The following is a 27,570-nucleotide window of genomic DNA, read 5'->3' as shown; positions in this document are numbered from 1 at the left end:
AGCTTTTAAAAAACCCAAAAGATCTATTAGGAGCTGAATGTATAGATCCTTCCATTGGAGGTGATATTATTTATTAATTAATTATTTATTTAATTTTATTTATACCCCGCCCTCCCCGCATTGCGGGCTCAGGGCGGCTTACAACAATAGGCACGTAGTGCGATAAAACAACAATAAAACAATTTAAAACACTTAATACATGGGCCACGCCCAAGGATCCCACGTGACTCAAACCCTCTCTCCCTATTGCACAACCCCAGGGGAGGTTACTGTGGCCTCCTGATATTATTGCCACATTGGCTTCCGGTGGTGCTGTAACAGGCCCCATTGGTGGTAGTGGTGGTGGCGGCGGCTCCTATTCGAAAGCCTGGCGGAAGAGCTCCGTCTTGCAGGCCCTGCGAAACTGCAGCAGGTCCCGCAGGGCCCTGATCTCCTCTGGGAGCTCATTCCACCAGATAGGAGCTGCCACCGAAAAGGACATAGCCCTAGTGGTCACAAGCCTGGCATCTTTCGGGCCCGGGATCGCGAGACGGTGTAGCGACCCCGACCGAAGTGCTCTCTGGGGTCTATGTGGGGCAAGGCGGTCCCTTAGGTATGCTGGAACCTGGCCATGTAGGATTATGTACGCTTTCTGTAAAATGTTCTGCGTTTTAAATGAATAATGCCTGCTTCTTAAACAGTCCCCCCACTCACCCCAGGCCTATGCTTGAAATGTACTGGGAACTGTTTCTCTTTATAGGCTGCTTGAAGAGGAGAGTTGCGTCTGAGCATATGTAAAATGCCTTTCAATGCTGGGTTACTACATCCAGCTTCCTCACAGGCAGGGCCTTAAGTAAAATGCCTTCTCCCCTTCCTTTCTCCTTGTTTGGACCCAGCACATAGCATAGTTGAATTTTATTCCTCGTCTCTCCAGTGAGAGGCGTGGCAGAGTGCCATCCCCCCCCCCCAAAGAAACTAAGACCTGCTCTCCATGTTCCTTAACACATCTTTTCTCGTCTGGATTTCTTTTCCCCACCTCGTTAGCTTTCAGAGCTTTGCCAGGCGAGTTTCCCTGCCAAACAGGAGGCTTTGAATCGGACTGTTCAGCCGTGCATTGGAACAACTCCTACTTTGGGCAGAGAGGCTGCGGCAGAGCTGCTATTCCGGTTAGGAAGCAAAGCACACTGCATCTGCCGAAGCTCCCTGTTCCCTGCCAACCTAGGCAGCAAGCAGCCAGCCCCAGAGATCAAACACAGCCTGCCTTGCATGGGATGCATAAAGCGCTAGTCCATGTAGGAAGACCTGGCTCCAGGCTTTGCCTTCTGTGAACCAAGAGCCCTGATAATATCTGGCACGGCAACACGCCTCCTAACGGATGCAGCATTCAAGAATGGGAAGGGTAGGGTTAAATTTATCAAGAGGGAGGCTTACAAGATACTTCGCTTCCGCTCGAAGGAAAGTAAGAATAACCTTTCTTCTAGGGTTGCCAGGCCCCTGCAAGACGTCTGCAGGGGGATGCTCCGGGAGCTGGGAGCATTACCCTTGAAATCACCGGAAGTGAGGTTGCGCCCATGCCTACGTCACCCGGAAGTGACATAGGCATGTGGGGGGGGGCGCTCTATGTCACTTCTGGGTAACGTAGGCACGTCACTCCACATTGCTGTTGGGGGGGCCGATTTCCTCCGGGCAAAAGCCCGCAAAACCAGGGGATCCCCCGCCCCCAACTGGGGACAGGCAACCCTACTTTCTTCTAGCATATGCTTTGGTTCTTGAAAGAAGAAAAATCTGACTTGTTTCTCTGCTTCCTAGAGGCTGTGCTACATGATAAGTCTTTGTTTGGTCCAGCTTCCCCCACCCTGACTCCTCAGACACTTGTCGCGGCTGTATACATTTATTGTACTAGTTGTTCATGATAGGCATCTCTAAGCAAAGCTGTCATTCAGAAATTCAAAATGTGAGTCTGATACAATTCTACGATTTATTCAGACCTGGTGATAGCCCATAAATCATATAAGCAAGTGTGATGTAGTGATTAGGGTTTTGGATTAGGATCTGGTAGACCCAGGTTCAAATCCCCACTCTGTCATGGGAGCTCACTGGGTAAACTTTGGGCCAGTCACGCGCTCTCAGCCTCATCTACCTCACAGGGTTGTTGTGAGGATAAAATGGAAGAGATGAGAACAACGTAAGCTGCTTGGGGTCTCCATTGGGAAGGAAGGTGGGGTATAAATGAAGCAAGTAAATAAATAAATATACCAAGACAAAAATAAAACGTCACCACATCCTTGGTTAATGGAGCTTCTTTTGATCAGATCTCCAATGTTTAGGTATATTTCTGCTGTTGGAACATTTCCACACCCACCCAGAAGAGCCACCTGGAGCAACAGACAGCCCATGTACCAAGCTGTTATTAGCCCTATTTATTTATTTATAGCCCTCCCTCCCCTGTATAACCCGGCCCTAGAAGTGGCTGGAGTGCGGGGGGAGGGGGGGCTTTGCTATGTAAAAGCAGCAAAGGGGGCAAAATGGCCGAGGGGCCTTGTTCCGCTGTATACTGTGGTCCCAGCTCAACTTGGGACTACATACAGCTTCTGTCTTGCATTATGAATTGCTGGGAAGACCTCTTGGATCTCCCAACATCATGTCTGGTTTGGCCTTCAGACCCCTGAAGGCCCCAGTTTGCATTTGGCCTTGCAATGTGTACAGATCTGTCGGGACCGACTCACTGCAGAAGGGACAGGCAACATTCCTTGGCCTGATCCCCAGTTGTTCAGTCGGAGAGAAAAAAAGACGGGCAACTCCCTTCCTTGGCCATGCAGATCGGCCTTTGGCTCCACAAAAGTTTCCTGTCTTCCCAGAGAGTTTCCTCTTTCTTTCCAGCTGCTCCTTTGGAATTGCATTAACCATGAGCAAATCTCCCGTCAGAGGGTCGAGTTGGGTCCAGCTGTTGCAACTAGGCTTGCCATCTTCCAGGTGGTGGCTGGAGATCTCCTGGAATTACAGCTGGTCTCCAGGCAACAGAGATACAGCCCCCTGGAGAGAATGGTCGCTTTGGAAGGTGGACTCTGTGGCACTGTAACCCCGCTAAAGTCCCTCCCCAGACTCCACCCCCCCCCCAAGATCTCCAGGAATTCCCCAGCCTGGATCTGGCAACCCTAAGTACAAGTGAAAGTGAATAATACTTTGGGGGGGGTTCTTAACTTCCTAGGAATTCTGAGTTGACTTATAATTGTTTTGCTCTGGTCCGTGAGCCTCCCTTGCCACAAGTGTGTTCGCCCTCTCCCTTCTCCCTTCTCCCACACCTCCCCACTCCCAGTCCTCACCAAATGTGGAGTCTCTCTCTTTCTGTCCCTCCTCCTTTCCTTAACTGTTGCTCTGTCGTCCCCTCTTTGCCTCTGCACCCCCTGCTGCCTGGTAGATACTGTTCCTGGTGCAGAGGATACAGATTCAGATTCTGTCACTGGAGGCCACTCCAGTTGCAGTTCATTAGAAACAGCCCATTCCCCTGTTTCTGCTGATTCTGACATAAATGGGGTGGCTTCATAGATTTTTGTAAACTACTCAAACCAGGTATTCCCACTTACCAGTGCGTCCATCGTTTGACGAGGTCTGCCTAAACTAGATGAAACAACTTCCAAAAAACCGTGATTCTTTCCTCTCAGATATGGCCTGAACTACTTCGTTCCATAAATGCTTAGCATAAGCAGTTCTTTAACTTTTTAAGCAGGCTCTTATATTGGGACCTGTGTTTAATTGTTGGAGTTGGTGGGGCTCTTTACTTTGTCTAGTTAGTCTCATTTGTTTGGTTATTAGTTTCTTAAAGTTTCTACATTCCAAGTCGTACCACCCATTTGTAGAACAGGAGTGAGTATTTGGGGGTCTATCATTGATAAGCAATGGCTTTATAACCTGTACAATCTCTTCATAGTGTTGAATTACAGAGAATACAGGGACGTGCAGGGCTATTTTGGGGCAGGAACGCACAGGAACGGAGTTCCGGCTGGCTTCCGAGTTGACCACGCCCAGCAGGAACTCATTTGCATAATAGGCCACACCCAACAGCAGAAACTCATTAGAATTGGCTACATTAGGGGCCTAACATGCAAAGGAGTTCCTGCTACAAAAAAGGCCCTGGGTTTTGACAACAAACAAGGTAAACAGAATAACAAGCAAAAAGTGGGTGTGGCTGGATAACCACACTTCTGGTAACATGGGGGTGTGGCCTAATGTGCTAATGAGCTGTGCTGTCAGGGGTGTGGCCCAAAATACTAATGAGTTCCTGCTGTTGGGTGTGGCCTATTATGCTAATGAGTTCCTGCTGGGCTTTTTCTACAGAAAGAGCCCTGGGGACGTGTGATGTTCTCATGGTGCTGGGGGGCAGGGAGGAGAGGTAGTAAGTGAGAGAACTTGTACCACTGAGGAAGCGGGGAGGAGAGACAGAGCAAGAGCTGAGAGAGCAGCAGCCAGGTAAGTGGGTGGGAGAGAGGAACGCTTCTCTGTCTTGGAATAAAATCTGAGCTGGAGAAGAAAGGGCCATAAAGCCTGCCCTTATATCGAGAAATTAATGTTAGAGCTGCTGAAGTTCATACTCCTAGCCAAGGATCTATGAACTTCAGCAGCAGTGGCTTTAAAAAAAATAGCTGCCAGGGAAACAGGCACAGAACTCTTGGTCAGAGAATACGGAAAGGCGTCTGGTCTGATTTTTGGTGCAGGGAGTAGGGTTGCCAGCTCCAGGTTGGAAAATACCTGGAGATTTGGGGGTTGGAACCTGAGGAGGGTGTGGCTTGAGGAGGGGAGGGGCTTCAGTGGGTTAGGGTTAGAATGCCATAGAGCCCACCTCCCCAAGCGGCCATTTTCTCCAGGTGAATGATCTCTGTCGTCTGGAAATTAGTTGTAATCCCCGGAGATACCCAGCTACTACCTGGAGTTTGCCAACCTTAGCAAGGAAGCATCCTGACCCAGGCAACAACCCCACCATGATCGAGATCTTGTTTTAACAAATGGATGTTCCTGTCTGGCTAACGAAGGCCCATGATATTTATATTTAGAGTGCAGATCTATAATTACTTTAAAGCAATGAATCAATAGCGGCAAAGGATGTTGGCCTTACAATATCTTAGGTGGAACAGTTGGAAAAGTGTTCTTTATTTGCCTGACATCGTGGCAGACTCGCTTTTTGTTGACGTTGTTTGTATTCCCAACCTTGGTTTGTTTTCTCAGGGCGCACTTTCCCAACCCACCCGTATTTCTCAGCCCAGCTCGGAGCAGGGCAGCTGTCACTCTACAATATCCTGAAGGCCTATTCCCTCCTGGATCCGGAAGTGGGGTACTGCCAGGGCCTGAGCTTTGTGGCCGGCGTGCTGTTGCTCCATATGACCGAAGAAGAGGCATTCAAGATGCTGAAGTTCCTCATGTTTGACATGGGCCTTAGGAAGCAATATCGACCCGACATGACCATTTTACAGGTGAGAGGCCTGCTTGTGTTTTGCTTAAAAGGATACTGAACTTACTTTCCTGTTTCAGAAATCCTATGACAAGTTGATCTTAAGCAATGACTAAAAGAATAATATATTATTTCCTAAAGGAAAGTATGGGGGGCGGGGTATTGCACGAGTACATGGCGGATGCCTGAGGTCTCAGCTCTCAACCCAATCCCCCGAACTTGGCTTTTTTCTAAGCACGGTCCAGCTGCCTACCTCAAAAGAGATGGGAAAGGTTGGGGGGGAGGCAAAAATAAGTCCTCTGCAGCAGACACCCCCCCCCCCCATTGGTAAAAGCATATTTCCCAAATGGTGAAGCAAAAACCGAAGCTGGCCTAGATCAAGGGAAATATTCTAAAGTGGTGGCTGGTAGTATTGATGCAATTACAGGAGACATGAGCCTGGCTAAAAATGATTTGACGGAAGCTATTGCAAGCTTAGAAGAACAGATTGCTGAGAGGATCGAAAAGCTCCTTAAGCCTTTAACAGATCAACTTGCAGAGTTTAAAGAATCCTTACATCAAGTAACACAGACCGTGGACACTGCCATGAAACTGAGTATCACCTTACAGGTTGGATTGCAGCAACTACAAATTAGTGATATGTGAATAAAGGACAAGCTTATGGATCTTGAAAATAGATCCCCGTCTAGTAATCTGAAATTTCATGGATTTGGGGAGTCTGAAAAAGGTACAACAGACTTTCCCATCTTCTCAGCCAATTGGTTAGCCACCGAGTTGAACCTAGAAGAAGGAAATGTGCTTGTTATAGAGAGAGCTTGGAGGCTTAGTACTCCCGAATAACCTGCGCCATAAAATGGCTAGAGATATTGTGGCCAGATTTTTAGATCACTGCACAAGAAATAAGATACTCCAAGAAGCAAGAATCAGAGGCTCTTTAATCTATCAGAATAAAAAAAAATCAAGTATACCAGGATTTTTCAAATGAAACTCTACAAAGAATAAACAGCATGTTACATGAGGCAAATATTCGGTACCGGCGGCCTTTTCATGCAAGCTTTTAATTCATCATCAGGAAAAATTTCAGGCAACAGACATCAGCTTTTGCAGGAGCTGGTAAAGAAGCTTCAAGGAGAAAAACACCTAAACTCACCATTTCCCACCAAATAGAGCAGGATTCCCGTTAAGTAAAACTCTTAAAACATTTAATCTTTAATTTTTCTTTTTCTATCTCCTTTTAGCAACACCATAAAGTAACTGAGGTAATATTTTAGAGTTGAACACCTGAATTGCACCAGGGATGTATCTTCTTCCTCTTGTAAAGAAGAAGTAAGAGTTTGCTGCAGTCCATTTGCAAAGACCCAGGTTTCCATTTTTAGAGACAACCAAGATTTTAGATTTATTATAGTTTATTTTCAACTCCTTATTTAGGCAGTAGTTTGAAAAACATCTGCGGAGTCTCTTCAGGCCACTGTTGGTACGGGAGATAAGAACCAAATCATCAGCATACAGCAGCACGAGTATTTCTTTCGAAGCTAATCTAGGGCCATGAAAAGCTGAAAAAGCTGACAGCTCAACAACTCAACATCAGGTCATTTAGATATAAATTAAAAAGAAGAGGAGCGAGCAGACAAACTTGCCTCACCCCCCTATCAATGGTGAAACCCTCTGAAAACCCTCTTCATAATGCCCACAACACTGCATGAAGGTGTCACCTGAGGTGGAGTTTGTATCAATGAACTCCCCTGTCCCCAAATGATAGGTTGGGATCAGTGTTCCCTCTAAGCTGAGTTAGTGTGAGCTAGCTCACAGTTTTTTAGCCTCCGGCACACACATATTTGTCTTAGCTCAGGAAGGATGATTCCAGAGCAAACTAAGTTATTCAGTAGCCAATTCACCTGCTCACAACTTTAATGCCGGTAGCTCACAAAGTAGAATTTTTGCTCACAGGACTCCACAGCTTAGAGGGAACATTGGTTGGGATGTACAATATTGGGTTATCACTTTTCTTTCTCTGTCTTGGGTGTCAGTACTAATTTATGAATATTAATACTGTGGTTCTCAATAACCCTTCTAAGAATCAAGTTCCACTGAATGCAACTAGACTTCAGTCCAATGTATGATTGGAGATTTAGACTATGATGAGTCACTCAGCAATTCTTAAATCTTGTTGTATTGCAGACCCTGATTCTGATTTTATTTGTGCTTTATGGTCCTCCACTTCTTCTACAGCTATATTGGAGACCACCTAAAAGGGTTCTGAATTAAAAGTCGTTCTCTTCTTGAATGTGACTGTATTGAAGATGTAGGCTGTGAACTGGCCATGACTTGTAACACCTTAAATTTCCCTGTCACCTCCTCTCTTTCTGCCTTCTGTTCTGTTCTTGCTGACTTTCCTAAAGGTGCCTCATGGGACCAACTGTGATATAAAAGCCACATCTTAAGAATCATGGATGTAACTTTGCATTCCTGTTTCATCTGTTGCTGTTTTTCTGTTATTTTTACTTGGCAGATCCAGATGTATCAACTCTCTCGGCTCCTTCATGATTACCACAGAGACCTCTACAATCATTTTGAAGCTCATGAAATTGGTCCTAGTCTATACGCTGCCCCATGGTTTCTTACAATGTTTGCTTCTCAGTTCCCCCTGGGATTTGTGGCCAGAGTGTTCGGTGAGTCTTTCTCGTGATTGGACCCCTGTATGAGATCTGCTTGTCAGTTGCTGTTTAGGATGTAGCATGTTTGCCATTCAAGGGGTTTTTCCTTTTCCTTTCAAAGAAAACCACCTAATGAAAGAATACTGTTAGATACTTGGGTGGATCACAGAGTCTGTTAATCTTGGAGGGCGTGTTGTGCTTTTGACTTTGAAACGTTCAGTTTCTTCACCGGTTTAAGTAGAGACGTCATATTGTGAATACGGTAGGTGTTTTGGTGGGAAAAGAAAGGGTTAAAATAGGAACATACAGAATGCTTGTTGCTGTGACAGCAAAAGCATACGATTCATGTCCTGAATGAATGCGGGGACTGTCCGTAAAGAATAACTGGGGAAGGGTTAGGAGAATTGTGATGAAAGAAGAACTAGCTATTGCTTAGAACGAGGCAGTAAGAGCCAGCAGGAACGTGGTTTGAAAAGACATTTTAAAAGTCCAATATCCTTTGTGGGCCTGATGAAGTGGATTCCACAAAATCGTTGTTGTTTGGGTGCAGTCACTAATAATTAGTGGTGATTTAATTAGGCTTCCCACTCTCATCTTTGCGCGCCCCCCCCCCGAAACTTTCCTAGCTACGGGGCTGTATGGGTGGTTGTTGGGGGGGGGGGGGTCATAAGGCCTCCAAGGAGTGACTCATGACACAGAAACAAGCAATGGCAAACCACCTCTGAGCGTGTTTTGCCTCGAAACCCCCAACAGGGGTCGCCATAAGTCAGTTGTGACTTGATGGCGCTTTCTACCACCACCAAAAGTTTTTATAATATGAGCGGAGATTTTTGACAGAGCTGCATATTTTGAGCCAAATTCTCTCGCTGACCGAATTTGGCAGCAGCCCTAATCTGCCTCTAAATCTGCTGATTCTACAGACAAGACGGCTTAGGTATGGAATCGGGTCAACGTTCCAAGTGTAACAGATTGAGGTTATAGTCAGACATTCCTTCTCTTGGCCATGCATAATAACAGAAGACAATGGCTGGCGGCACTGATCAATGTCCTGCCTGAATGCCAATAAACTAAAACATCTGTTATATGAATAGACCCCACACTTTGTGTTTTGGAACATCTTTCCAACTTTGGTCAGGTTTTGTGGGGTTTTTTACACATTTATGCATTTCCCCCATCTTGTTTGCTCCTCGCTGTTTCGTTTCCTGAAGGATTCTGGCCCGTGAAAACTGATGCCATATTTGCTCGTCTTTAAAGCACCACAACTCTTGTTACTGCTTTCACGGGACAGTGGGGGGGGGGGGGTTAGGACTAAAGGTACATTGTTTTGGTCCTGGCTAATTCAGCTAATCAGCTAGTCTAGAGTCTTTCCACCAGCTGGCAACATAGTATGTTCTGTCCTCACAGTCCAGCAAGGAATGAAGTTCAGCATGCAGTAGACAAACTGTTCTGTGTATAACATTCTGATTCCTCTGTCTTCTAATTTGTCTCATTCTTTTTGCGGAGCAGGGGTCTCCAGTGCGGTGCCTCTCGGCACCATGGCGCCCGCCAATACTTTTCCCGGTAACGGCCAAGGGTTTTTATAAAGGGGCCAGGTGGGGTTTTTGCTCAGCAGGGCTTGTGACTGGCCACTGATTGGCTGTGCAGATTTTTAAAAAATTAACCCCATTGTTTTTAGCCGCAGCTGCCACCACCACATGAGGATCTTCAATACGTAACTGAAAATAAACTGTGTGTGTGGGCAAGAAAATATTTTTCAGTATGTTCCTTTTAAAAGGCCTTTTGTTAAGCAGACCTGCCTGAGAGAGATCTTGAATAAAAAAGGTAAAGGTTCCCTTGCTCGAAAGCCAGTCGAATCAGACTCTAGGGTTGCGGTGCTCATCTTTGTTTCCAAGCCGAAGAGCCAGCGCTGTCCAAAGACATTTCCGTGGTCATGTGGCCGGCATGACTAAACCTAAACACCAAGGTGCACGAAACGCTGTTACCTTCCCACTGAAGTGGTACCTATTTATCTACTTACAATTTCTTGCTTTCGAACTGCTAGGTTGGCAGGAGCTGGAACTAGAGACGGGAGCTCACTCCGTCATGCGGTCTCGAACTGCTGAACTACCGACCTTCCCCAGCCTGCAGTTCAGCGTCTTAACCGCTTGAGCCACCGCAGCTCCTCTACGAAATGTTGAATAATGACTACCATTTTGTGGTTGGCTCCATTCCCTACAGCAGCCATTTTGTGGTTGGGCCTACCATCATGTTTCAACACTCCAGAAGTGCCTGCAGGCACAAAAAGGTTAGGGATGCCTGGGGTAGAGCTTTAAAGTGTTTAAAGGACTCCCAGACATGGGGTTGGAACCCACCTAGATTTCCTCAGGTGATTCTTGCCAATTCCTCCCCTCCAGTGGAAGCCCTAACCACCCCCTGAAATGTTGATCATGAGGGGCATGCAGGCCTGTAGCTACAGTGGGACATCTCAGGGCCCGCCCCCCTGACTTCCCATCCAGCGCAGGACCCCCGACTTCCAATTTTTTATTTTATTTGTGTTGCTCGCTTGGGGGTGTGCGTGGGGTGCCCCCAACTTATTTAAAGCCCCCCCCCAATTTAAAAAGTCCTGGCTACAGGCCTGGGGGGCATGGCACCCCCCCCAGGAGTATTTTGCAGGGTTGGTGGGGATTCTTCCATTGGGGGAAAATAAGTAAATATTCCCCCCCCCCCCAACCGTGGAAATCAAAGAGGAATCCAAGCCGCAGCTTTGGTAGAACTTAAGATAACCCAGGGAGCTCAGTCACTCTCATTGCTCCCGTATTGAACAATTGAAGCTGCCTTATGCTGGTCCATCGAGGTCAGTATTGTTACTCAGACTGGCAGCGGCTCTCCTGGGGCTCAGGTGGAGGTCTCTCACATCATCTACTACTTGATCCTTCTGTCTGAAGATGATGAGCTTTGCACCTGGGACCGAGCAGGTGCTGTGCCACGGAGTCACATCCCTTGCACATGGAGGCTTTAAGGCTGAGAGAATAGTGGCCTAAGGCAGCCCAGGGAGGTCGGGGCTGAACCAAGGCTGCCCCAACCCCCCCCCCTTCTCTACTATGCATCTTCTAGCTCTCTAAGAAACTTATATTCCGTGTAATAGTATCATCAGTTGGAAATTGGTGGTGTGGGCTAGAGAGAGCGTGTGCCGAAGTTCCAAAACCTCTTTTTTTTTTCCTCTCCCCGCATGAACTTTCAGCACCCTTGTATAGATAATCATATGAGGGCCCCGTGCAACAAAGATATATTATTTTAAAACCTTTTGCTTGCTCAGGAGTAGAAGAAACTCTGAGAAAACAATGTTTTCTCTGTCCCAAGATTGTAGACGATTTGATTTGATTTTTTTTTTAGTCCCAACGTCTTCTCGTCAGGCTGACATTTATTTGGATGTCTGTACTGCATGGCTGCTGGCTCCCTGCCCGTTTGCAGTAAGACGTTGGACTGGATATGCTCTTAAAACAATTGGCCTTTTGTTTAACCGTTCGGTGTTTTGTATTAGGAGTAAGGCAACCGGTCCGACTTGTGCGCTAAGACGGCATCTTTCACAGTGAGGCATCTTGCGTATCTGTTGCTCCTCTTGGCAACTCTCCTAAGCATCGCCCTTCACCGGTTCGCTCACACCTTGTGCAATTTTCATATTTTGGTAGCATTTGCTTTCAAACTAGAAGCCTTAGTGGAAATTAATTTTGTCCACTGGAAACAAAAGCATCTGACATATTCCTTACTAACGTGTGGCAAATTTGTTTTAAGGGTGGGTGGGCATGAGCAGTTGGCTGTTTGTGAGCACACCTGGTAGATGTGGGTAAACAACATGTTTCGGACAGGTGCCCATTTCCTCAGCGCTGGACTACTTTAGGGCACTTTACATGGTGTTGCCCTTAAAACAAACCTGTAACCTTAAACTCACCCATTGTCAAAAACTAGTCATTTACACCATGTAACATGGATACCGGAACAACCTCCGTAGGGAACCTCCACCGCCAGAGGCAGCAAACCTCTGAATGCTGGTGCTAGGAGGCAATATCAGCAGAAGGTCTCGGCCCCGAGCACTGTTTGTTGACCCACAAGGGTAATCGGTAGGCCACTGAGTGAAAGGATCCTGGACTAGATGGGCCACAGGTCTGATCTCTTACGTTGCTGTGCAAGGGCCCCGATTAATCATGGACCGCGTTTGCACCTTGGGGCTGGATGAGGGGAAGCACGCTCACCAGTGGGGACCGGCTGTGTGTCACTGGAGGGGGGACTTGATCCCGCGGTTGTCCCTAGGCTGGCCAGTCCCTGACATGGAGCCAGCTTGGTGGGGGGCAGGTCCTTTGGGTGGTCCAGGGGCGGGCTCTCCCTTCGTCGGACCACCCCACCCCTATATGGCTGGGCCACTGCAGGGACCAACGTCCTCGCTCACTTGGCCTTTCCCATCCACCCTCCCTCTGCTTTTACAGTTTGTGTTTCAGGTTTTGTTTTATTACACAGCTGTCATGACTTTGGACGGGGTGGGCATTGGGAGAGAACCAGGGCTATTTTTGGGCATGAACGCACAGGAACAGAGTTCCGGCTGGCTCCTAAGTTGGCCACGCCCAGCAGGAACTCATTAGCATAATAGGCCACACCCAACAGCAGAAACTCATTGGGATTGGCTACATTAGGGGTGTGTGGCCTAACATGCAAAGGAGTTCCTGCTACAAAAAAGCCCTGGGTAAACAGAATAAGAAGCAAAAGGTGGGTGTGGCTGGATGAGCACACTTCTGGTAACATGGGGGTGCAGCCTAATATGCCAATGAGTTGTGCTGTCAGGGGTGTGGCCTAATATGCTAATGAGTTTCTGCTGTTGGGTGTGGCCTATTATGCTAACGAGTTCCTGCTGGGCTTTTTCTACAAAAAAAGCCCTGGAGAGAACCTTTTGTGGAGGAGCCTGTGTCTGCACACCTGCCTCCCCCGTTTGGGGACTCCCTGGTGGGGCCTTGGGGATAGAGCCAAAGAGCAGCGAGGCCAGCTTAGGGCTGGCGTAAGTGGCGTAGGAACCACTCAGCAGTCGGCACCCAGGTGGACCCCCGGGCTTGCCATTCCACGGTTTTCTCCTAGCGAGGCGGGCTGGGAGAGTCGAGTTCATTCGGCAGCAGGTGGTTCACCCGATCCGGGATCCGTCTTCATACTGTGCCAGGCCTTCTGCTGTTGTATTCAATAAAGACGGGGCCAGTTCACTCCAAACCTGGATTGTGTTGTTGCACTCAGGGGTCGTTTTGTAGAAAAAGCTAGGGGAACTCATTAGCATAACTCATTAGCATATGCCACACACCCTGACATCACCAGAACTGTGTCATAAGGCCACACCCCCTGACATCACCAGAAGTGTGTCATAAGGCCACACACCCCACCCCCAACGGTCCCGGCCGGCGGGAGTGCAAGGAAGCCCCGCGAAGGCCCTCCCTGGCCCCAGGCAGGGGTGGGGAGAGGCAGGGAGGAAGCAACTTACCCTCCCTCTTCTCCTGCCTCCTCCTGGCTGAATGAGGGCCGGAAGCAGGGGGCAGGGCTTCGTCATGTGCCCCGCCCCCCGTACCTCACCCGGGGGAACTGCGATCGCCCGCGATCCCCCCCCGAAATGACCTCTGGTTGCACTTCTTTCCTCACTGCTGCCCCAACTTCCCACTGGGTCTGCAAGGAACAACTGCGTTGAGTGCCAGTTTGTTTCCGGGTTCAATGATGTTTTTGACCTTTAAAGCCTTTTATGAGCCGGGGCCCACACAACTCCAGGGACTGCGTCTCCCTGCATCATCTTGTGCATAAACCCAGTTCCTTCAGCCTTAGACCACCTTGTCTGTACCGTCTAGAAAGGATGGCCACTCCACAGCTGTCTGTTTCTCACCCGTTGCTCTGGAAAGGGCTGCTGGTGAATGTAAGATCTGGTACCACCTTGGCAGCATTCAGCAGAATGGTGTGTCCAAGGGTGGTGTTCTGAAGAACCTTCGGTCAGGTGATGTGTGCACGCACACAAAAGGTTATACCCAGAAATGTGTTGGTCTTAAAGATGCCTCTGGACGCCAACTTCGTTCTGTTCCTTCCGACCAACATGGCTACCCACCCGAACCTATCCAATAGGAATGAAGATGATCCTCTGCTACGAAATATAGGACCAGCCCAGTGTGTGTTTGTATTGTTCATGAATAGCCTTCCTTTCTTCCATAGAATTTAGAACAGAGTATTAAGGGGGTTAAGGTAGAGTATTAAGGTAGAGAAAGAGGTACTTTTCTCCCTTTCTCACAATACAAGAACTCGTGGGCACTCCATGAAATTGCTGAGCGGTCGGGTTAGAACGGATAAAAGGAAGTACTTCTTCACCCAAAGAGTGATTAACACTTGGAATTCACTGCCACAGGAAGTGGTGGCGGCTACAAGCATGGACTGCTTCAAGAGGGAATTGGATAAGCATATGGAGCAGAGATCCATCAGTGGCTATTAGCCCCAAGGTATAGATAGGGACTCTGGGGCAAGTGATGCTCTGTCTTCTTGGTGCTTGGGGGGGGGCAACAGTGGGAGGGCTTCTAATGTCCTGGCCCCACTGGTGGACCTCCTGATGGCACCTGGTGTTTCTGGCCACTGTGTGATACAGAGTGTTGGACTGGATGGGCCTTTGGCCTGATCCAACATTGGCATCTCTTATGTTCTTATGGGTTTAACCCCATTTTGTCCTCTCAAGAAACCTGTGAGGAAGATTAGCCCGAAAGAAAGCATGGCTGGCCCAGAGTCTCAAATCGAGCTATATCAGGTTTTCCGCTTAGGTCTCCCAGTACTTTATCCACAGGCCAGGAGAAAGTGTGCCCTACAGAAAACATACAAGTAAACCCAGTCGTTGTGGACAAGTCTAATAAGAGATCATTACAATTACATAACATGTTTATTTTCTTTTTCCTGTCTCCCCCCCCCCCTCTGCTTTTCAGACATGCTGTTTCTCCAAGGTTCAGAAGTCATATTTAAAGTGGCTTTGAGCCTGCTGGGAAGCCACAAGCCCTTGATTCTGCAGCACGAAAGCCTGGAAACAATTGTCGATTTCATTAAATGTACTCTTCCAAACCTGGGCTTGGTACAGATGGAAAAGACCATTAACCAGGTACGAGAGCGGGTATCATCAAGAACGATTAGATTATAATATTGTGAGCAGTTTATTCATCTCCCAGTAGGGGGGAAAGGATACATGCATTTCTTTCCTTGAGCTGGGGTGTTAAGACTTGGAAATGACCTAATGCAAAAGCAGATTATTTTTAAATGCTGGCAAGAATCGTTGGCCCTGACTTGAACGGTCAAGGCTAGCTTGATCTTGTCAGGTCTCGGGACCAAAGCAGGGTCGGCCCTGGTCAGTGTTTGGATGGGAGACATCCAAGGATGACTTTGCAGAGGGAGGCCATGACAAACCACTTCTGAACGTCACTTGCCTTGAAAACCCTATGGCAGTGGTGGCGAACCTATGGCACGGGTGCCAGAGGCGGCACTCAGAGCCCTCTCCATGGGCACGCGTGCCATCACCCCAGCCAGGCCCAGACCGTCATTAAGGTGTTGAATTCTCTGCCAAATCATGTTAAGTAAATGAAAGCATTTGGGATTGCTTTCCTTACTTTGTCTGGATCATCTTAAGTTAATGTATGAGTTGTTTTTTCTAAAGTAAAACCTCAGTAAAAAAGTAAAGGTTCCCTTGCTCGAAAGCCGGTCGAGTCCAACTCTAGGGTTGCGGTGCTCATCTCCGTTTCCAAGCCGAAGAGCCAGCGCTGTCCGAAGACGTTTCCGTGGTCATGTGGCCGGCATGACTAAACACCAAGGCGCACGGAACGCTGTTCCCTTCCCACCGAAGTGGTACCTATTTATCGACTTGCAATTTCTTGCTTTCGAACTGCTAGTTTGGCAGGAGCTGGAATTAGAGACGGGAGCTCACTCCATCATGCAGCAACCCGGGTCTCGAACTGCTGAACTACCGACCTTCCACAGCCTGCAGTTCAGCGTCTTAACCACTTGAGCCACCGCAGCTCCTAAAACCTCAGTATTCAGGTTAAATTGCCGTGTCGGCACTTTGCAATAAATAAGTGGGTTTTGGGTCGCAGTTTGGGCACTCGGTCTCTAAAAGGTTTCGCCATCACTGCCCTATGGGGTTGCCATATGTCGGCTGTGGCTTGATGGCACTTTACACGCACACACACACACGCACACACACACACACAAGAATCATTAACATTAAGCCTTTGGGTACTGTTACAGTGGGATTTCCTACTGTCTTTTCGTAGTGAGTTTTGTTTATTTGAACACTGGAGATGCTTTACATGCTTGAACAACAATCATATATCCTGGATACAGGAACCAAGGTTAAACATTTGATGCAGTTGTTCTGGAAATTGACACAAAAGACAACATTCCTTTGTGTGCAAACAAGGCCTGATGCAGTCTGCTACAGAAGACAATGGCCATGAAATGACAAAAAAGAAAGGAATGAATGACAAACATATTGCTCCTAAACAGCAGTCATCAGTCAGCTATTTGACTTCTTCATCCAAATCTTCCAACCTGAGAGTTGTTTTATAGATATCATTTAAGACTGCTTTATTAATAATTTTATGCTTGTTGTTTATGATTTATGATTTGTTGCATTTATTTACTTTGGGAGCCACCTAAAGCAGATCCCTGGAGAGACACCATATAAATTTTCAAAATAATATGAAATGCAAACCTACCACTAGGGATGGGCACGAAGCAGATTTCGTGACAAACCAGGCCAGTTCATTAGATCACAAACCATGATTTGGGCAATTGTGTTGTTTGCGAACCGGCCACAAACCGGCCTGGTTTTTGGTTTGTTCGGGTCGGGTTTGTGGGCCAGACATGGTGGACTGCCTTCTGAGTTCACTTCTGAGAACTGCCGTGGCTTCTGTGTGTGTGGGGGGGAGACAAAAGGCATCGCTGAACTGGCTTGCATCTATTAGAGGGACAGCTTGCTCATGACGGCAGCAAAGGCGGGGGGTTGGGAAGCAGACCCCTGGATATTGGAGAGGGGGCCCAGTGGCACCTTTTTGGATACATTGTCCCGACCCCGGCACCTCGGGAAGGCGAGGTTTGACGCGGGGGAAGGAAGTCGTCAACAAGGAAAAGGGGGTACGGTAGATTTGACGGTGGTTGCGAGGTTGTGCCTGCGGGCCAACCCTCGGAGGTGGTAGAGGAAGGCCAGGAGGTGTGAGCAGTTAAATTACGGGGTCTCCAGCACCCCAGGAAGGAGCTTTTGCAGGGGGGAGATGGCAAAAAGGGGGGTTTGCTTGTAGCAGCAGCGAGAGGAGGTCGGAAGCAGACCCTGGATATTGGAGAGGGTGCCCAGGGGCACCTTTTGGATACTCAGTCCAACCCCCAGCACTTTGGGAAAGCAGGGTTTGATGTAAGGGAAGGAAGCTGTCAACAGGGAAGAGAGGGTACAGTGGATTTGACAGTGATTGTGGGGGTCGTCCTGGCAGAGGAAGGCCAGGAGGTGTAAGCAATGAAAGAATGGGGTTTCCAGCACCCCAGGAAGGTGCTGATCCAGGGGACAGAAGGTGAAAAGGGATGGTTTGGCAGGGAGGAAGGGTCGGGAAGCAGACCCATGGATATTAGAGAATGTGCCCAGGAACATCTTTTGGATACTCAGTCATGAACCCAACAAACCCCAAACCAGTTTGGCAAACCGAAAAGTTTGTGGAGGTTTGTGAACCGTGGTTCATGGTTTCTCACAAACCACCACAAGTCACCATTTTCCTGGTTCATGCCCATCCCTATTCACCACCACTAGCCACCCATGTTGCTTATGTGGTCTTCAAAGTATTTCAGCAAGCATTCTGCTTCAGCCCTCCCACTGTTGCTCCCCTCCAAGCACCTCCAAGCACCAGGTGCCATCAGGAGGTCCAGCAGTGGGGCCAGGACACTAGAAGCCCTCCCACTGTTGCCCCCCCCCCCAAGCACCAAGAAGATAGAGCATCCCTTGCCCCAGACCGAGAGTTCCTATCTATACCTCATGGCTAATAGCCACTGATGGACTTCTGCTCCATATGCTTATCTAATTCCCTCTTGAAGCTGTCCATGCCTGTAGCCGCCGCCACCTCCTGTGGCAGTGAATTCCATGTAAAAAAACCTGCGCAGCCAATCAAGTCTCCAGTAGTCCATCAGAAGCCTTGCCGGACAAAAGCCCCACCCAGCCTCACCCACTGCCTAAAACACTTGGTGGGGGCCCGAAAAGGTGTTGGCGGTCACCACCACACTGGGGACTCCTGTTGTATTACATGTAGTATGCATAACCCGTGTCTCCCTACCATAAGAGTTACAATTCTCGATGCTAGTTATTTGGAAGAGTCCTTTTTTGATTATCAAAGGTTCTCAAAAAATGGTTAGGATTGTAGCGATGGGTATTGAGGCTGGATGTGTTCTCGCCACTGAATTTTCCTCTTAACATGGCAGAAGTGAATTTTACCTGGAACAGTCGCCTTTTATTGTCTGAGCAATGGATCCTGGTTCAGTGGGGAAAACAAGTGATACTGCAGTAGGCAGTTAGTTCTGCAAAGGAGAGCATTTGCATTCTCCGTCATTCCTGATTTGTTATGGAAGATTAAGATTCGAACTAGATACGAGCCCTTCCTTGATGTAAAAAAGAATAACGAAGATACTCTTCCATTTTACATACATAATAGGTATTTGAGATGGATATCTCCAAACAGCTGCAAGCATATGAAGTTGAGTATCATGTACTTCAGGATGAACTGATAGATTCATCCCTCAATGACAATCAGAGGATGGATAAATTGGAAAAAGCAAACAGTAGTTTACGGAAACAAAACTTTGACCTCCTTGAAGAGCTGCAGGTATAAATTTGGGGTCCCCCCAATCTTATCTGATTGATGTTTTAATCTCGCTCTTTCCCACAGGGTATACAGGGCTGCATTTAGAGTCGCCGGCTCTGGGCTGGGAAATACCTGGAGATTTCGGGTTGGAGGGTAAAACCTGAGGAGGGCGGGGTTTGGGGAGGGGAGGGGCCCCAGCAGAATACAGTGCCATAGAGTCTGCCCTCCAAAGCAGCCATCTTCTCCAGGGGAACTGATCTTGGTTGTCTGGAGATGAATCGTGGTAGCAGGAGACCTCCAGGTCCCACCCGAAGGCTGGTAGCCCTAGCCACATATGTAGTTCTTCCCTCTACAGTTTTATCCTCCCAACAGCCCTGTGAGGTAGGTTAGGCTGAGAATGAGTGACTGGCCTCAGGAAGTTTCATGGAAAGTAGGTATGTTACCTTATTATGGAGACAAATGTAATGTTTAAAAAATGCTTCTAAAAATGTAAAAATGAAATATCATGGCTGTACACAGCTGAATGTCTCCTGCATAAGCCCTACCCTGTTGTTCCTTGAAAGACTGAGTATATATACTACTGGGACGTTAAGCAGTTTCTGATTTTGTGAGCATCAGGAGACATGCCTGAAATAATGCCATCAGCGCTCCCTGTGATACACATCGTCTTAGCAGACTCTTCCTTTTACCTTGCAGCTGTTATAAAATGTTGCCTTTTTAGTCTAATGAAACTGGGTCTCCTTAGCTCTTCGTAGGACACCCCCTGACCAGATTCATCCTAGAAACATTTGGTGTAGTGGGTAAGAGTGTTGGACTAGTGTCTGGGAGTCCCAGGTTCGAATCCCCACTCAGTTTGGGGATTCGAGCCAGTGTGGTGTAGCGGTTAAGTGCGCAGACTCTAATCTGGGAGAATCGGGTTTGATTCCCCACTCCTCCACTTGCAGCTGCTGGATGACCTTGGGCAAGCTATAGTTCTGTCAGAGCTGTTCTCTCGAGGACAGTTCTGGAAAGAGCTCTCTCAGCCCCACCTACCTCGCAGGTTGTCTGTTGTGGGGAGGGGAAGGGAAAGGAGTTTGTAAGCCGCTCTGAGACTCCGAGTGAAGAGTGGGGTATAAATCCATTCTCCTCTTCTTTTTTGTCATGCTATGGAAGGTCGCTGGGTGACCTTGGGCCAGTCGCAGTCTTCTCAGCCTGACCTACCTCAGCAGGGTTGTTGTGAGGACAATGGATGTAAGCTGCCTTGGGTCCCCATTGGGGAGAAAGGCGGGGTCCAAATGAATTGAATAAATAATGGCAAGCCTACGGGGGGTGGTTGATGCGTAGGGTAAGAAGCTGGTTGTTCATCTTCCAGTTCTCCGTGCAGTCCCAGATGGAACCGTGCTGGTGTAGGCCTGCGGCAGACCTGCCCAAGCGCAGTCCCATGTGTGCCTGCACAGAAGACCACTCAGTGAACAACAGTTACAGGTAAGTGCAGGGCCGTAGCTATAGTGGGACAGCTCGGGGCCGGGCCCCCAACTTACCGCCCAGACCGCCTGACCTTTAAAATATATATATTTTTTATTTTTTACCTTGTTTTTTGCCGAGCCACTACCCTGCCCTGCAAGTGCCAGCGAGCCTGGCGGCTGGTAGAGGTAACCCTGTGGGTAGGGCATGGCTGGGCTGGGGGCGAGACGGAGAGCGCTGCCACCGCTGCTGCGGCCACCACCAAGGAACTCACGGCCTCCCCGCCATCATCACGGCCTTCCTGGTTGTCTCGGCCCCACAGTAAGGAAGACCAGTGAGGCTAAAATCCTAGAGAGGCCTCCAGGAAAGCGGGGCGGGGAGGCCGCTTCCTGCCTGCCTGGAGTGTGCAGGTGGGGAATCGGCCTTTCTTGCTCCCAGACGTGCAAAGTAGCATCAGCTCCTACCTCCCGGGTGAGTCAAGGGCTATCCCGGGGCTGGTTGGCTCACGGGGGTGTGTGTAGGGGTGCCCCAACATATTTAAATGCCCCTGGTTGTGCAACCCTGTTTTACCTGTTTTGAGATTTTTCTGGCTTTGGGAATCGAAAGTGAAAACTCAGAAGCTGAAAGGAATACAAGACCATTCAATTTAATGCTGCCAGGGTCAGAAGTTCTAACTCTTGAGGAGGCAAAACAACAGTTGATCAGTTCTTGGCAGACTTCACTTTGGTTGTTCTGAGCCATGATTCATGTTTCCTTATCTCGCTACCAGTGAAGTTCCTACCCAGCACAGCTCTGGATTAACAACACTGTGCTTAATTAAAATACCTCAGTTAATAAATTCATACACCTATTAGTCAGTCTTGCATAGATTTATTAGCTTTCTCATCTTTTCTGCTCTGTTATTAAGCTACAGGATTAAGTAATCCTAGATCTTAAATAATCATGATTTGGAAGGGGAAACATAGACAAAATCTGATTTATTCATGCAAAAGGTTCATCATTCTGACAGGTGCAGTGTTGGGGTGGGGATGTGTAAGGCAAGCCAAAAGCTACCCTCTCCCAAGCACTGGTGGTTCAATGTTTGAAGGAAGGGGCAGACTTTAGGATCTATATAGAGAAAAGATGGATCTATATAGTGTGAGATGAAAGTATATTGGCATGTAAAGTTGAGAGCTGATGTTATGGAGAAAATATAAATTACTACATTTAGGTTTGCAAACAAAGGGGTTTTTGAAAGCTAACAATGCTAAAAATATGAAACAATATCTTAAAGGGACTAGATTGATATTATATAAGAAATTTGACCTGTCTAACTGTTGTGAAATACCTGGTTGTTGTTTTTTTCTTTTATAGTTTTATTTTTATAAAATTGATTAATATTAGTAATAGCAGATAGGATATAGAAAAAATGAATTGTTTATTGGGAACAGAATTTTACTTAATGATATCTGTTGTGGACTATAGACTAACAAAGGTATATATATATATATCCTTTAAAAACCAAACCTTGCCCATTAACAATGGGCAAGCGGGGGGGGGGAGGATTGTCCATTTATTCGTGCCCCAAATTATAGCACGATTACTTATATCCTCTGAACTCAAAAGGTGTCATTGGAGGAACAAGAACACCCATTTCAGCATAGTCCCACTATTGATTTTCTCTCTTGGGCATACTGGAGTGTGACAAAGAGACCCCCACATTGATTTTGATACATGTATGCCGGTTAATAAATGGATCTAATGCTATAGTCATGTTCTGTATGTACAATGCAGTGTGAAGTATGTGTGCATTCACATAAGATGGGAAGAAGTGCAATATGTAAGTCAGCATTCGGTATTTTTTCCACGTTTCCTCGCAGACACAGACACTCAGTTCCTTTTCCCTTGTTTCAGGTGGCCAATGGAAAAATACAAAACCTGGAGATCATGGTTGAGAGTCTGTTGAACAGTGAGAGTAAACTGAAGCAGACGGTTCTTGCTCTGGAGCTAGAGAGGAAAGCCTTGCTGGAGACAGTGGAGGAGTTGCACACACATTCGGTGAGGCCCATCGGAAACCCTCCACTTACCAGGCAAGAGCACATGGACGCCGCTATCTGACAGCGCAAAGAAAGAAAGATCTACAGGGACAAGGAAGGGAAGGACCGTCTTCTGAAACGCAATCGGAATCTTTCCCATCCTCCTCCACATTGTCCATGCCTTAATTTTGGTTGAGTGAAACAAAACAAACAAATCGCACAATAGAGAAGTGTGTTACCGACGGAGGAGGCCGTGCTTGTTCATTTCTAACATTATTTTGAACGACACATGTATATGCAACATAACAAGCAGAAAAGCCTTTGTCCGGTCTGGTGGTCGTTTTGCTTTTGACCACCACTCCTGCACGGGTGAGCGTGTGCAATCCTAGTAGTGCTTCTCTACCCAAGGGCTCCATATTGCTTTAGCATGACGTCTTTAGGGAACTCCCCTTTCCAAGGTCGTATGCTGCAAAAGTGCTGGAGAATGACTTGGAGCTCCTGAATGGATTCTTGCCTCTGTTTAGAGGTCTACAATTTATTCATCTGTGATTGGACTTAGTACCATTCTGGCTTTTTGTTTTGCCTGAACTCGAAACAGGTTCCACCATTTGCATTGGATTTTTAAAATCTCCCGTGTTGTCAGAAGGTGCTACAGTAGTGAGCCAGAGGAAGCGGTATTTCGCCATGTAATATTTTGGAGTTATTATCTGTTGTTATAAATGTGGTTATTTTAATCATGCTTTTTGTTCTCCTTTTAATATTCAATGTTACAGCGTGGTTAGCACTTTGATAAAATAGATCATATTCAGGTTACTCTCTTTTTTTCCTTCCTTTTCCCAGTATGCATGTTGACGAAACCTGAAACTCCCACACCATTATGGTGGATCATGCCTTAATATTTCCTATTTATTTTAAGCCCTTGTGTTGTACTGCTTGCTTCTCAGGTGGGAAACTAAATAGCTTTCATTTTTTATTCCACTAGTATTTCGGGCACCATCCACCTTGGAAGAAATTTTATCCTTTCACCATTACCTTCTGCCGTTGTGGTGACACTTCCAAACGTTGTATGTATGCTAGATGTAGCTAAGCAATTTTTTCACAAAACTGTTTGCTGATGATTGAACCAGGAACATGAGCTTTTCTCAAATATGTAACTTTTGGACAAGGTTATATTTTTAACAAGATCTTTGTTGTCTTTAATTTAAAGAAAGTATTTTTAGAACAGTGAAAAGCCCTTCGTTTACAACTAGACATGCCATTGTATCCAAGAACATGGAATTCAATATTTACTGTCAAGAAGGATTAGCTGGTAGCACAGATGTTATGGGGGATTTATGAGGTTTTACCCAAACTGTTTATGTTCCAATTCATAAATACGTTAAGTGCTTACAAGTGTTTCCATTCAGGTTTGCTGACAGTAGTTGATTACAGATCTCTTCAGTAAATCTGCTGATTTTACACTGACATATAGTGAGGGTGCAGTCCCCAGCCACTGGTATTAATTGGGATTTTACCATTGAGTTTCAGGAGTATGCAGGCTGCACATTCTGAGCATACATGCATTGCAAGCTTAAGATGATTTGATCTGATCATCACTCCCTCTTTTCAGGGAACCCTGGGAATGGAAGCTCTCCAAGAGGGTAGGGGAACGTTAGAGGATTTTTAGCACCCCAACCAAACTACACTTCCAAGGGTTCTCTAGAGCAAGCAACGACTCTTAACTTGGCATTAAACAAATATATGTTGTAGTGGGTAGATGTTTCTTAATTCTTGTCGCTGCTGTTGTATGCAGAGAACAAATGGCTCCTTAGTTTCTAAGACCTTAGACTGACTCCTTGAACATCTCATTTTGTCCTGCACAGGGCCAAGGTCTGGACGTCAAGGCCAGAGCTGGATCTAACGGTATCCCATAGATGTTGTTCCAGCAAAGTCTTTGGCTGAACTGAGGCCTTAAATGCTACTACGAGGGGGTGGAGATACAGGGCCCTTCCCTCCAGGAGCTGGCGGCTGGTACTTAGAGGTGGTGTGCCCGATTACACAGAAATGGGGCTGAGGTGGTTCAGGGTCGGGGTCTGAAGGCAGGGCTGTTTCCGTCAGTGAGCAGGCTGGCTCAGACTCTGGGGGTTCTTCCTGCACATTAAAGGGGGCTTCTGGAGGTGTCCCAACTGCCTCACTCTGTGGTGGTGCTGAGTGCCCGGTTCCTTCCTCTTCTGAGTCTTCAGCCTCCTCATCTGGGGGGGGGGGGAGTCTGCATGCTGGTCCGTGACCCATCTGTTCTCACAGACCCACCGTCCGGTTTTGTATCTCTAACCCATCAGTAACGATCCATGACTCTTAATATGATTGTTCCATGTTGGGTTTCATCACAGGTTTTATTATATCTGCTGTTTTGTGCGCCCACTGATGTTGCACTTGAACAGAGGCAATCACCGATATATTGGCTTTTTAAACACTAAACCAAACAGCAATAAAAAAATGAAGATCGTGAACCCTGCCAAACGTATGTTATGGTGTTTTTAAAATCCAGAGCAATGCCTCCTTTTGCATTCCTACAGGAAGAACATAAAGAACCTAGTAAGCCCCAGGACCTGTTCACCAACAGGCTAGGGAGCCCTTTACACAGTACGAAAGATGACTCCTTCTGTCTGGCACTGCCAGTCCCATCGCCAGGATTTTGTGGATTGTGGGGAATTTTTTTTTTTCTTGTGAGGTTGAAGTTCTCAGTGCAGAAAGAAAAGCCATTTAGCCAATAGAAAGCGGTTCCCAGGATAGATCTCTAAATTGCAAGCCGTCAACTGTTTTAGATGACAGTTCTCAGCTGCTGCAAGTTAATCACTTCTGCCAGCCTAAGCGACAATTCTGATAACAAGCCGGCAGGTGGGGGTGATGACTTCTATAGTCGAGAAAGCTAACCCTTAGGCAGATGAACTCTCTTAAAGGAGACCAGTTTCTTGACACAGACTTAGAAGGGATCCTAGAGGTCACCTACTCCAACCTCCTTGCTCAGTGCGGGAATCAGTCAACTACAGCACCCCATTCTCCTTAAAGGAGCATACGCCTTTCAAAAATATTTTAAAATGATTGAAAAAAGCATTTACAGGAAAAATTCTTGTGGGGCTGTGCCTTTAGGAAAGGGGGCAGAGCCCCCCAAAGCCCCACCGTGGCTACATACTTGGCCCCCACCCTTCCCTGGATGGTCCAGGTTAGCCCAATCTTGTCGGTTCTTAAAAACTAAGCAGGGTCGGCCCTGGTTAGTACTTAGCTGCGATACCACCAAGGAAATCTAAGGTTGCTACACAGAGGCAGGCGAAGGCAAAACCACCTCTGAATGCCTCTTGCCTTGAAAGCCCTGTGGGGTTGGCTGTGATTTGCCAGCACTTTCTAGCCATCACTTGTGTCTGCCTCAGTAGGTAGTGTGTCCGCCATCGGTGTAGAAATTCCACGCTTTGTTCCTTAGGTGACATCTAGACAGCGACGTTGTCTTTGTGCTTTCCTCAGTCCTTCCCTTCTGGCTGCCATTCCCCTCCTCCGGTGGGAATATTGCACGGTAGGTCTGGAAGTGGGTGGACAGTTACCAGTCGCTCCAGCTACACCTCCTGGCGATGAGGCAGCTGGAAGTGTGAGAATGTTTTTAGAAATGTATTTATTTATTTTCTGCATTTATATCCCGCCCATCCCGTAAACGGGCTCAGGGCGGGTCACAGCATTTCAATAAATACAATAAAATTTAAAACGTATAAAAACAGTAGTCATGCTTGCCATAGGGGGAATCCGGCCCATTGATGTCACTAATGGCCGCAACCCCTAATGAATAGGAGTGAGCGATTGAGTATAGAACTTGGTATTAGGGGTGTGCAAAAAAAAATAATAATAATCGGCCCAATTCGGATTCGTCTGAATCGGGCAGAATCCATTTCAGCCAGCAGAAAGACTCCCGGATGTCAATTTCGGCAGTACCAGGGATTGGGGAGTCTTTTGGCCAGCCGAATGTCAATTTCGGCCCCATTATATCCTATGGGCCATTGAAGTTGGTGGCGAAAACTTAGGGTATTTTCTGGGAGCTGGATGGGAGGGGGTTCAAGGGAGAGGCTCCAAACTCGCAGGGTAGCTGCTGGAGCCTCTCCCCAAGATACCCACCAAGTTTCAAGAACTTTGGACCGGGAGTCCAATTTTATGAGCCCCCAAACAGGTTGCCCCCAGCCCCTCCATTATTCTCTATGGTTGGGGGGAAAAGTTACTTCGTTTCGAGGGTTCTTCCTCAAAGAGTTCAAACTACTAGTAAGTAAAATCCCAACCATTATTATCATAACAATAAACACTCCATGTGCACTCCATAGTCTGCGTTATTATACAGTGCTTGTTTGTTTACTGTACTCAGTGTACTGTCTTATCATTATTGGTTTGGATTCCTTTAATCGCCGTGGCTAGTAGCCACTGACCGACCTATCCTCCATGAATCTGTCTAATCACCTCTTAAAGCTGTTTATCCCTGTTGCCATAACTACATCCTCTGGCAGCGAATTCCACATTTTAATCACTCGTCTATTCCTTTTGCCCGTCTTGAATCTGTTGCCCATCAGCCTCATTGGATGCTTTCAAGTTCAAGTACTTTGGAAGACGGAGAAAAGGTTCTCTTTGTCAACTCTCTCCACCCTGTGCATAACTTTATGAACCTCTAACGTGTTCCCCTTTTATCGATCTCTTTTCTAAACTGAAATGTCCCAGAAACTTCAGCCTTTTCTCATAGAGAAGGTGCTCCAGCCCCCTAATCATCTTGGTTACCCTCTTCTGTGCTTTTTTCCAGCTCTGCCATGTCCTTTCTGAGATACAGTGACCAGAACAGCACACAGTATTCCAAATGAGGCCGCACCATCGATCTATACAGGAGCATTGTAATATTGGCCATTTTATTTTCAGTCCCTTTCCTAATAATCCCTCACATACATTTTATCTGTTCCACTGTTGCGGCACACTGGGTTGATAGTTTCTTTTTTCTTTTCTTTTTCTTTTGGGTTTTTTTGTATTTTTTAAAAGTTTTATTTATCATTTTCGTTAACAAACAGACATACAATAATAAAATATATAATCTTACACAACATATTTTTGGAGTATACATTTATACATTTTTTCCCATCCAGCTATCCATCTTTTGCCATCTTTTTTGAAACACCTTTTCATCCTTCCCT

At 47.0% G+C, this 27,570-nt stretch overlaps 1 protein-coding gene across 1 annotated transcript in view; it reads left to right on the top strand.

Annotated features, from left to right (window-relative positions):
- TBC1D1 (TBC1 domain family member 1) overlaps positions 1-23,506 on the top strand; it is a 156,152-nt gene extending 132,646 nt beyond the window's left edge. Inside the window, 5 exon segments of the mRNA XM_015418418.1 lie at positions 5,200-5,444; positions 7,932-8,091; positions 15,030-15,199; positions 18,777-18,947; positions 22,263-23,506. Of these exon segments, the coding sequence (XP_015273904.1) occupies positions 5,200-5,444; positions 7,932-8,091; positions 15,030-15,199; positions 18,777-18,947; positions 22,263-22,466 (950 nt within the window). The 3' untranslated portion in view covers positions 22,467-23,506.
- The last annotated feature ends 4,064 nt before the right edge of the window (positions 23,507-27,570 follow it).

Source organism: Gekko japonicus, unplaced genomic scaffold (assembly GCF_001447785.1).
Source record: "Gekko japonicus isolate JY-2015 unplaced genomic scaffold, Gekko_japonicus_V1.1 scaffold55, whole genome shotgun sequence".
NCBI classification, from domain to species: domain Eukaryota; kingdom Metazoa; phylum Chordata; class Lepidosauria; order Squamata; family Gekkonidae; genus Gekko; species Gekko japonicus.
The sequence above is the reverse complement of the archived record's forward strand: the minus strand, read 5'-3'. Positions and strand labels throughout refer to the sequence as shown.